Raw genomic sequence first — 12455 nt, forward strand, 5'->3', positions numbered from 1 at the left:
AACAGAGCCTCGCGTACCAGGCAGCACCCTGCATACTCACATGTTTGATTACATAGTGCAAGCAACACGTTCACATTGGCACCATCGCAGCTGTGGTTGAGCACAGGGAGCGTATCTCTCTGCCAACGTGACCTGCCACCAGTGAGAGGGATGACAGGCGAAGGTACTCATCCCAGCCGGCGCAGGTGCCCACCACCAGTAAGGATATGGCAGAAGGTACGTCCACACCCAGGCCAAACACCCCATCAAGGATGGCGGCTCTGCTCACCACTCACTCCACTGCATGAAACCCAAGCGGGTTCAATGCACTGCTGAGCCCATTTGACCCATACACCGATCCATATTCAGTGAAGCCCAGGTGGGCCATGTGGCTCCAGAAATTTGAAATGACGATGGGCTGGAAAGACATCTCGACACAGAGGAAGATGTGGGCCCACTTACTGCTGAACGTGGGAGACAACATACTACACATCTTCAACTGTCTTGCCTCGAGGGATAGAACAGATGTCTGTAGATCAGCGAAAGATGCTCTCATTGCTCATTTTATGCCCCAATTATACCCGGGCTACGAAATCTTCAACTTTTGCAGCACTGTACAGACTGACGACGAAACTCACAATGCGTACCACACCACACTCTGGGACAGTTGGCCCTGTCATGCGACTTTGAAGATGTCGACAAGGAACTCGGATGCAAATAATTAATGGCAAGCTGTTATATAAACTACGGTGCATAGTCTTAAGTGAAAAGGGCATATCACTGGCACAAATACTTGAAGACCGGCACCAAGGATAGCTCACGGAAATGACAAGGGCGGGCCACATGAAAATCACCCTACAGAAGCTATAGCTCACCCCAACAACCACGGTGGCCCAGATCGTCACCCGCCAACTATCCAGAGAACAGAACAATGAACCACACAATGTCTTGGGATGGCGGCCAAGGACACCAGGACCAAACGCCTGTGGCTGGTGCGGCGGTCTTCCCGGACGATGGAACTGCCCAGCTCAAGGAACCATGTGCAGTTTGTGAGGCTGCCAAGATCACTACGCAAGGTTGTGCCAGTCATCGTGCCTGCAAACACCCAGCCACGCCCAACACACAGATCCTCGGGTCAAGAAAAAGAGACATGGGAATCTGCAGAGACCCTAGGACTGATCAAATTGATCTGTGACATCACTGACATAGCCGATTTCCACGAAATGCTAGCCAAACACCCCAAACTGCTTTAAGGCTTTGGATGTCTGAAAGGAAAGCTGGTAAAGCTACACATTGACACGACTGTCCAGCCGAAGGCAGTGCGACACCGGAGGACGCCTTTCCACATGCGAGATCTGGTCGCAAAGGAGTCACACAAATTCAATCAGGTGGACATAACTGAGACAGTGCCATGACCTATGCCATGGATCTCCCCATGGTTGTCACAAAATAGCCGAAACAACCAGGGAAAGTACGCATATGCATTGACATGCGCTGACCAAACGTGGCCATGATCCAGGAGAGACACGTTACCCCGACCCTGGATGAGATCGTGAGAGATCTGAAGGGGTCACAGTTTTTTCAAAACTGTACTTAAATGCCTAAGGAGATACAAATGATTACCTTTTTGGATTTTGTCAGCAGCAGAGGTGTTCCAGCAGGCAATCCAACAAGTCCTCCAAGGCATCCCAGGAGTACTTGATGTCATTGATGGCATCCTGGTCCACGCTGACAACAAAGTGGAACACCTACGCCATTCAAAAGCTGTCCTCGACAGACTAGAGACCATACACAAAGCAAAATGCTAATTCTTGAAAGAATTGACCTATGGCTATGTATTTCACAGCAAAGGGGTGTCAGTGGACCCACTCACAAAGTCGCAGACATCAATGGAGAGGCATTACCCACTACGCCCACAGAAATGCACAGTTTCTTAGGGATGGAAACCTACTGTGGCAGATTCATACACAACCTAGCCACCATCTCGGAACCCCTGGGAGAACTGTCCAAGTTCATCACAAAGTGGGAATGAAGCCGTTGCTGTCAAGAGGCATTCAAGCAGATCAAGAACTCGCTATCGGCTGACACGCCATGGCTTCCAACGACGCCACACTCCAGACAGAGCTATACATAGATGCAAGCGCCGTTGGGCTGGGGACGATCCTGGTACAAACCTCCCCATCTGGTGAGATGAAGCAAATTCCTATCAGGCATGACACCTACAGAGCCATGATACTCCCACATTGAGAAAGAGGCCATCGCAGTTTTGTGGGGCTGCAGGCATTTCCACCTCTACCTCTATGGTTGGAAATTCAAAGTGTACACGGACCACAAGCCCCTACTACCAATATTCATGGGCTCAGCCCCACACCCCCACAGCGAGGATCGAAAAGTGGCTACTACACCTCCAACAATACGAATTTGACTTACTCTACCAAGTAGGAGCTGGCAACCCTGAAGATTTCCTGTCAAGACACCCAACAGCAGCAACATCAGCCGAAGTTCAAGAGTCTACGGAGACTCATGAGCACCATGAAGCCAAAAGCAGTCCGCGTTAGACATTGTCAAAGCCCCCAGCGTAGCACCCATGTTGCACAAAGTGAAGAATGCAATACTGGCAGGCGAGTGGAAGTCATTACTCGGCAACAACCACCACCACACGGGAGCGGCTAAGAGTTCCTAACAGGGGTGTTCACAGTTCATCAGGAACTGTCCAACACAAGCGATGGGCAGATTCTGAGAGGCGCTCTCATCCTCATCCCGGTCAGCAGGCAGGGCAGAATTATTACCCTGGCATATGAAGGACACCAGGGAATCGTCAGGACTAAAGCCTGAATACGCCACTGAGTGTGGTTCCTGCAAGTGGGCGCGAAGTATGAGTGCCTTCTGTCATCACGCCACCCATGCCAGGTGACCAGTGCACCATGCAAGGCCTGAGCCGATCCGATCAGCCCATGGAGCACAACACAGTGGGACTCAATAGCGTTGATTTCCTCTTCGTGCAGGATGCAATGTAACTCCTAGTTTCCGTGGACGACTACTGACGATACCCTAAGGTGGAGGTAATAAAATCCACTACAACAAAACTGAGACTGGAGGGAAGTTTAACGGCCCGGTTGAGTAACCCCTCTACATGTTCCTAACCTTACCCAAACAAGAAAGCTTCTGAGTAAAATCGTTTCAGAAGAGTGAAGGTCAAGCCTTACATGAAAATTATATTAATTTCACTCAAGTCTAAAAAGGATAAAAATGTGTTAGTATACAAAATATCATATTTGATTTGTTTTCCCTAAAATAAAACAAACAGGAAAGTGGCAACAGCAATACAACACGATAGAATTAGTAACATGCTTTGTGCTATATAGTACATTATGGTAATTTACACATCACCATTCATTCATAAAAACTCAATTTTACCCTCTCATACAATTCACACTCCATACACCCAACATGTTTCATTCCTTTCTCTATCATAAAATAGAATCTACAAGAATTTCTTCAGGGGCTTGCTGTCTACTGCTTTCCTTCTAAACAATGTCTGGATATTATTCCTTAATCCAAACGCACCAAAAGTATCTTCCACTCGATAAATATGGGTGTAATCAATCATGACGGACCCAATTTTCTCTTCCGGTCCAGTCTTAAAACAAGCATGGACGCTCGTTCTTCAATCCCTACTGGTGCATTCTGGTACTTGAATGTGGAGCGGTATCTCGTACCTTTACCGGGTTGCAGATTGTGTTCTCTCCAGGTATAGAGTCGAGGATAACGTCATCACTTATGTCAAATGATCTGATCATTCAGCCATGACGTTCGCTAAATTATTGTGTTCCTCCTTTAATTCTGAATGCTTGGTTGTGTGTGTCTCTATTTTACACTGGTCCGTACTCCTCTGTTCCCAGAGTCTCTTTTTGTCTCTGTCATCCGCGCCCTAAAGTTTCCTTATTCTGACGGCCCACAGGTATTGCATGAATTGTTTCCAGCGTGGGCTTCCTCTAGATGTCTATGCCAGTACTCTGTGTTCATTTCAATCTCAGGCTTGCTTGAAACTTACATTCGACAGCGGCAGAGGCAGTGATACCAGCACTGGAGAAAATAGTTGCCACACACCTACTACCAAATTCAATAGAGTGACAATGGACCGCCCCTTCCAAGGGAAAGAACGGGCAAAATACTTGGACGGCCTACACATCCAACACCACTACATCAACCCGAGGTGGCAATGCGAGCGGTTTATGAGGATGATCAACAAGGCACTGCGCGTAGCAAAGGCCCAGAACAGCCCATCTAGAGTGGATCTATACCGGTTCCCGCAAAACTACAGGCTGACACCCCATGCTGTGACTGGTGTACCCCCAGCTGACCTGATGTATGGGACTGTTTTGAAGGCCTTGATACCGCATAACCCAAGCAGACAGGGGGACGACATGAACCAGCAGCGAACGCACACAAAAAGGGTGGCAGTGAATGAATACATGAGCATTAAACGGTGAGTGAGTAGAACTCACCACAAGGTGGGAGATCGTGTGCTAATCCTACGGAATGCCACAAAATGAAATCTGGCAACATAATAGCCAGCAGGGGCAGTGAGACAATTGCATGGAATGGGTCTTTGTTCAAACAAGACCCAAAACCATGTGGAAAGGAGACCAAGGTAGGTCACAGGCGGAGGAAGACGAATAGACAATCAACACGAACCAAGGAACCCAAGAGGACTCCGAGCTTGTTCCCAATTTCGAAGCGCGAGCAATGACTCCCGATCCTCCGGCTAGTCCCGCCGCAGACGGAGAATCTAGGGGGAGCCCAGCGGCAAGCCCAGCCCGCTGGCACAGCGGGTACAACCTAATGGAAGCCACAAGGCCCCCAGGTAGACTTAAAACTGTGTGTGCTAATAGAGACTGGTCGCCATAGCACGGTCGAGATGAGACTATTAATTGCTCATTTGTTTCATGGGAGTAGGAGAGGAATGTTGTATACAAACCGCGCCATTGCACAAGGCGGGACACGGCGGAATAAAGCCGGGGTTTGACTTCTGAGGTGAAGCCGGCACTTCTGGAGTAACCCACAAACTGCCTCACGCACCTTCTTTCTCTGCTCCTGTTCAGCCCGTATTATCAGGCATATTCTCCCTCAGCACTGCTCTGTGTTTGGCTCACAGGAATACCCAACAAGCATCTTGCATTTTTATAAATGCCCAACTGATTACTGGTTGAAATTGAGCAATGCGTGACCTCACCATTGCCCAATGGTGAAGCACACCCAGACGTGACGCCACCATTGGTCATTGCCCAATGGTGGCGCACACACAGACGTGACGCGCTTGATATCACTATCCAAATATAAACGAATACCCGAATGGCGGTCGCAAAGTACACATGGACCACATTGCATTTCAAGGTTAACAATCATGTAGCTTACAGTGCCTCCCCAACAGGAAGGGTATGATTAACCAATATTCAGTGAACTATGGGACTTAATATATTTTATTTAAACTGGGGGTAACCTATATTCATGTATGTATAGAATTCCCTTCTATTTTCAGTGGATCTATATACAGGATGAGCTCCTTATATACTTTTGATTTACCTACAAATCCAGTGAGGGTAGTATGATTCCAAAGCTACCTGCTTACAACTCTCTCCATCTAAGGAGCAAGAATGCATTCAAAGGAAAGATATGACTGCCCATAACAGGTGAGAGACTGCCTACCAATTGGACTATAATAGAATTGACCAAAACCATAGGGGACAATTCTACTTGAACACCTATATATGTTTCTCTCACAGTGGATTTATTTAAAGAGGAGCAACATTTCTATTTTTCACAATTCCACAATCTTAATGAAGCTACATTGGATCCAAGGCTGTGTGCTAATTAATTTATTGACCTATTGAGGACAAAACGATTTGAAGAGAAGACACCGCTGCTCTACACAGGTGAGGGGTTGCCCCTTTTTACTGAAGCAGACGTTTCAAGGACATGCCACCCTCACACACTATTTAAAGTAGTGATATGTGGTTTTCCCTTATTTATTGTAGCATCAAAAATAACTTTGGAATACTGCACCAATCTACTTAGGAGAACTTTAGAGAATGTCTGACATTAGGCGAGTGTGTCCTCAGCATGGCTAATCACCAGGGTGATATTTACTTAATCATTCACCAACCAAATTAACTAACCCTCTTCTGCATATTATCACCAGTAGAGAATAGTCTATGGTAACATAACACCAATAACCAGCATGGAGTGGTGGGTCTCATCTCCGCTATATATCATATGATTAATTAAGCAGATCTGGGGACACAAATACTAGATATAATATCTATCCTAAACTACTATGATTGTTGAAGTAGCAACTCTTGGACTAAAAACTGCCTCTTTTGTTGAATGCTTCCCTTTTTGAGTTACCTACTAGTGTATATTTTCTTTAAACGTTTGCAGACCAATTTGCTCTGAACATGAACGCGTACAATCATCATTGTGAACCGTCAACACTGATATAGTTCCAGTTTAATGCAAAAGCCCAGCCTTGAGAAAGACCGTCATTTAGGACCGAAACACATGGTGTCAAGTTATTACTAATATGTAAATATTAATGTGTGTCACTTTCCATGTGGGTGGAACATGGGAAGATGTGTATTCAAACTATGAGTTGTACCAAAGATGACTTTTGAATCACTTATGTGAATTTAACTAAAATCCTCAAGTGGGTGATACGAAATTGGAGCAGTGTTACCTACGGTATCAATAATTCTATTTGTAATCAACTGAGTCAAATATGAATATAAGCACTTGACACTTTACCCGAGATCTAATTAGAGGTCCTTATTCGATACAAGTATATGATTAAACAACAACTTAATTGAAGGACTATATCTTTGGTCTGGTCTTACTAAGTTCCTCCCAAGTAATACAAGTCAACTACCACTCAGTAGTCTTTTACCTTTAGGAAGTTGCGCATGGTGTACTTATTGTATTCACAAGTATATTTGAAGACTAAGTATAATGTATTGTCCGCAGCATTTGCTCAGCACCTGTATGCATATGTGCAGCAGGTATGTATGCATTTGTGTATGTATGTATCCGTGTAGTCCTTTTGCCTCTGTCCGGCGGAGGGAGGAGGGGTTGCTTTTTTGGCTAACGCTGGTGTACTAACACATTGGATTTGTCTTCTGGCAGATGTCCGGCAGCACTGGGCCCTGGCGTGGGTCGGCTTACTCCTCGCCATTTGCACGATCTGCCTTATTCTGATGCTGAAGAGGAAGGAGCTGCAAGGTAGGGGGCTCCCAATTCTGGAAACCATTCCTATCCCCAGACATGAAATACCGCATACTGTTTCACTTCCTCTGTCCCTTCCTCCTTTCTGTGCCCAATACTTTGAGTTGACTTAGTGGGTGTCAATCCTTCTCTAACCCGTCTTAGAATAAAAAAAACTCCTGTCTCTCCAAACTAGTGGTCCCGAGCAGGCCGCCCATAGCTGCTTAGAGCGCCAAGAAACCATGCATGTGGCAACAGCGCGCGGTATAAGAAGCTTCAACGTAACATGGCTCTCGGGTTGTCGCTGACCATCGCCAAACCCGCCTTATGCAGTGTCGCCTTCTCGGCAGGGCATGAGCAAGTTAAAGAGTTAAAATAAGAAAAAACAGAAAGGCGATAGATTGCGTCACCAGAACATAGAATTCTCTTTCTATGGATGTCCCCTCTCTGTTTGCACTATGGAACGACTTGCTCGGAAGCAGGAAGAAGGGGTGGAAAGGTGGAGCAGGGACATCCTTGTAGAAAGCGCAGCAGCAAACACTCGGGGCCCGATTCTGAGCTCAGGAGAAAAGTGGTGTTGAAAGCGGACAGTCCGCCCTCCAGTGGGTCGAAGATTGGAGAGGAGCTGTCATGCTTTCGAGCTGCACAAATCTATCATTGTGGGGGTTGTCTCGGGAGGATAGCTCAGGGGCAACACACTCGTCTTGGAAGCAAAACAACGTGGAGCAACATGTGTTTGATCCCCGGGTCCGCACTTAGAAACCTCTGGGTATGAAGCGCATTATAAATAACCAATTACAATTGGAAGCTTTTGCACCAGTGTCACTACAAGGATTTCTAGATAGACTGCTACTTTTATGATTTACGAAAGTGTCCTTAGAGCTTTCAGGAAATCAGAATAGTGGTGCTGCCGTTTCGGAAATGACTTGTTTATAAAAGAATAATGTGTGCAGAAGATGTTAACGGCACCTCACAATACGGTTGCTAAGTCTGTTGTCTGGTCATTAATCGGGCACATGCAAAGGTTGAGGCTCTGATGCCAGCCCGGCACATTCTTTCTTTAACAGAATATGGAGCTTTTAAGAAAAGTGTTGTTCCTCCAAAAACAACACTTTTCTATTGTTACATGCACCTCTGAATCATGCCCTCATCATTGGGCGCAGAAAGAGGGAAGGAAAATAGGAAGTGAAAGAGTAATGAAAGCTAAGAGGGCAATGTCAGCAGTCGTGGCGTGTCTGAGATTGAGAAAAGGATCAAATCTGAGATGAAGGAGAAAAGCTATTAAATGAAAAAACTTTGGTAAACATGGTGGGCCTTTCTAAAACTATGACTCACTGCACGCCTTTCGCCATCCAATCAGCGGTGCATCCGATGTCCGCGGACCTCGTGTCTGCCTCTGGGCCAATCGGAGACCTGTCCACGGACCGAACAGGGAAATGAATCCACGAACCAAATCCACATATCACACATTTTTTGTTACCTACTTTTTGGTCATTTTCTTAAACTACTGGATGTATTTACACCAAATTTACAAAAGCACGCTTTCGGGACCATGCCACCGCTCCTGCTGTAAATTTGGCGATAATCCATCCAGCGGTTTAGGCTGTAGACGTGATAAATATTTCTTTCCGTCTATGGAAAAAAACACAACTGTTGGGACCCCCCATAACTTTGCCCCCCCTTGACGAAACGTCACCAAACATCACAGAATCAATCTGATGGGGCTGTATACTTTCTTTGCAAACTCTCGTAAGAATTCATCCAGGGGGGTAAAGTTATAAGCCATCAAAAGCAAGTATGCTGCTTTGTTTTTAAATAGCCCCTGACAGAAGCCACCATTTTTCCAATAGCCCCTGCCTGCAGCAGCCACAATATTTCCAATAGCCACTGCTAGCAGCAGCCACAATATTTTCAATAGCCCCTGGCAGCAGCCACAATATTTCCAATAGCCCCCTGGCAGCAGCAGCCACAATATTTCCAATAGCCCCCTGGCAGCAGCAACAATATTTTTAATAGCCCCTGGCAGCAGCAGCCACATTATTTCCAACAGCCCCTAGCAGCACCAGGCCCAATATTTCCAATAGCCCCTGGCAGCAGCAGCCACAATTTTTCCAATAGCCACTGGCAGCAGCAGACTCAATATTTTCAGTAGCCCCTGGCAGCAGAAGTCACAATATTTCCAATAGCCCCTGGCAGCAGCAGACACAATATTTCCAATAGCCCCTGGCAGCAGCAGACACAATTCTTCCAATAACCCCTGGCAGCAGCAACCACAATATTTCCAATAGCCCCTGGCAGCAGCAGCAGCCACAATATTTCCAATAGCCCCTGGCAGCAGCAGCAGCCACAATATTTCCAATAGCCCCTGGCAACAGCAGACACAATATTTCCAATAGCCCCTGGCAGCAGCAGACACAATATTTCCAATACCCCCTGGCAATAGCAGCCACGATATTGCCAGTCGCCCCTGGCAGCAGCAGCAGACACAATATTTCCAATTTCCCCTGGCAGCAACAGCCACAATATTTCCAATAGCCCTTGGCAATAGCAACCACGATATTTCCAATAGCCCCTGGCAATAGCAGCCACGATATTTCCAATCGCCACTGGCAGCAGCCACAATATTTCCAATTGCCCCTGGCAGCAACAGCCACAATATTTCCAATAGCCCCTGGCAATAGCAGTCACGATATTTCCAATAGCCCCTGGCAATAGCAGCCATGATATTTCCAATCGCCCCTGGCAGCAGCAGACACGATATTTCCAATTGCCCCTGGAAGCAGCAGCCACAATATTTCCAGTTGCCCCTGGCAACAACAGCCACAATATTTCCAATAGCCCCTGGCAGCAGCAGACACAATATTTCCAATTGCCCCTGGCAGCAGCAGTCACGATATTTCCAATTGCCCCTGGCAGCAGCAGCCACGATATTTCCAATTGCCCCTGGCAGCAACAGCCACAATATTTCCAATAGCCCCTGGCAGCAGACACAATATTTCGAATTGCCCCTGGAAGCAGCAGCCACAATATTTCCAGTTGCCCCTGGCAACAACAGCCACAATATTTCCAATAGCCCCTGGCAGCAGCAGACACAATATTTCCAATTGCCCCTGGCAGCAGCAGTCACGATATTTCCAATCGCCCCTGGCAGCAGCAGCCACAATATTTCCAATAGCCCCTGGCAATAGCAGCCACGATATTTCCAATAGCCCCTGGCAATAGCAGCCACGATATTTCCAATCGCCACTGGCAGCAGCAGCAGCAGACACAATATTTCCAATAGCCCGTGGCGGCAGCAGCCACGATATTTCCAATAACCCCTGGCAACAGCAGACACAATATTTCCAATAGCCCGTAGCAGCAACAGTCACAATATTTCCAATAGCCCCTGGCAGCAGCAGCAGCCACGATATTTCCAATACCCCCTGGCAGCAGCAGACACAATATTTCCAATAGCCCCTGGCAATAGCAGCCACAATATTTGTAAATGAGTTCCTGATGAAACAAAAATAGCTAAACCAAATTTGCTATCAGCCACATATGTTTATTTGTTTATTTATTTATATTGCACGCCAGACCCAGAGGTATCAGGGCACAGTGGTTACAGGAAGACTCTCAGTTTTGGTTACAGGTGGCATATATACAAATCAAAGATAGTGAAATACAATTACATAATAACACAAAATGTGCATAAGAAGTACAGAGAAAGAACAATATGCAGGCATCCTGATAACAAAAACTCTAAAATCTATTTACAGTGCAATCAGATGGGTGACTGGGCCTTAGTAGTCATTGACTTTAAGCCAGTTGATGCAGTTGTGTCTGAAATTGTATGACTGATCCACACAGAGGAATGGAGGCAGAGAGTTCCAGAGCTGAGCGGCTTTGACAGGAAAGCTGCTGCCCCCGACCTTGGATAGCTTAAATCTTGGGACAATAAGGCAGTTGGTGTTAGCTGTTCTAGTGGCCTGAGCGAGGATTCTCTGCAGAATCTCTCGGTAAGGTAGCAAGGTGCAGCATTGTTCAGGCATTTGTAGGTAAGCAAGGCGGTTTTTAGCCGGATTTATATAATATAACTATAATAAATGTGTGCCTCACAACTGTTCCTTGCACTGAAGTCATGTTAAACCAAGGATTGGCAAAACCACATTTTTTTTGGCTTGTGTATCGGTATTAGCTAGACATATTCCAGGCACTGACATTATTTGCCCAGTTACCCTAACCATTTACCAGCTGTTGCCAGGTAGTACCATTATGGCAGTAACTGGAAAATGACTAACCCATCACCATACAAAAAAACGCCAAAACTGTTGGTTTAGCCAGTGCTCGGCTTTATATCTGTATCGAACTCGACCAGTGTGTTGGTTGATATTTTCCTGAATGTCACCTGCTGTGACCCTCCCTTCCTTCCTTCTACAAAACATCCCAATTCAGTTCTTTTTTGGAATCGCCTTCTGCACCCCACTCCCATCAAGCTCATATGGGCAACCTTTGGCATGTACTCTCAATCATACCTGTTCCTAAAGAAACACATTATTCTCAACCCATTCTAGTGCTCCCCAATATACCTTACCATGCCCCCAGTGCCCTTTGTGCAGAACACCATGCCATGTTCTCAATTTCCCCCCTTCTCAACAAATCATTCTGGGGTACACCCTATCCATCTAAAAGAAATGTTTTTTCATGACTACTCCCATTTCACAGGAGGTCCCCATTTTTCCTGGACTTCTCATACCAGTCCTTGCTTACCATGGGCTGACAATTCCCAATATCTCTGGAATTATGATATTGAGAACTCCTGAGTTCATCCATTGTCTAGCTCACAGAGGTCCTTCGGAGAACATCCATAATCATATCAACTTTTTATAACCGCTGCTATACCACTGCCTTGGAACGATGAAAGCACTAAACTTTGATGCAGGGAATTTAGACTAGTAAAGCGCAGGTTGACTTGCTCCCTGTCATAGCCAAGTGCTTAGCCAGCAGACTAGACGCCAAGTGCTTAGCCAGCAGACTAGACGCCAAGTGCTTAGCCAGCAGACTAGACGCCAAGTGCGTAGCCAGCAGACTAGACGCCAAGTGCGTAGCCAGCAGACTAGACGCCAAGTGCGTAGCCCGCAGACTAGACGCCAAGTGCTTAGCCAGCAGACTAGACGCCAAGTGCTTAGCCAGCAGACTAGACGCCAAGTGCTTAGCCAGCAGACTAGACGCCAAGTGCT

General features: G+C 46.5%; 1 protein-coding gene across 1 annotated transcript in view; it reads left to right on the plus strand.

The window, feature by feature from the left end:
* The window catches only part of IL17RC (interleukin 17 receptor C), a 220000-nt gene that overhangs the window by 195995 nt on the left and 11550 nt on the right, over positions 1–12455 (plus strand). Inside the window, exon 17 of the mRNA XM_069646179.1 lies at positions 7159–7254. Coding sequence (XP_069502280.1) covers positions 7159–7254 — 96 coding nt within the window. The remainder of the gene's footprint in view (positions 1–7158; positions 7255–12455) is intronic.

This window comes from Ambystoma mexicanum, chromosome 2p (assembly GCF_040938575.1).
Source record: "Ambystoma mexicanum isolate Mex_15411 chromosome 2p, UKY_AmexF1_1, whole genome shotgun sequence".
Taxonomy (NCBI): Eukaryota; Metazoa; Chordata; class Amphibia; order Caudata; family Ambystomatidae; genus Ambystoma; species Ambystoma mexicanum.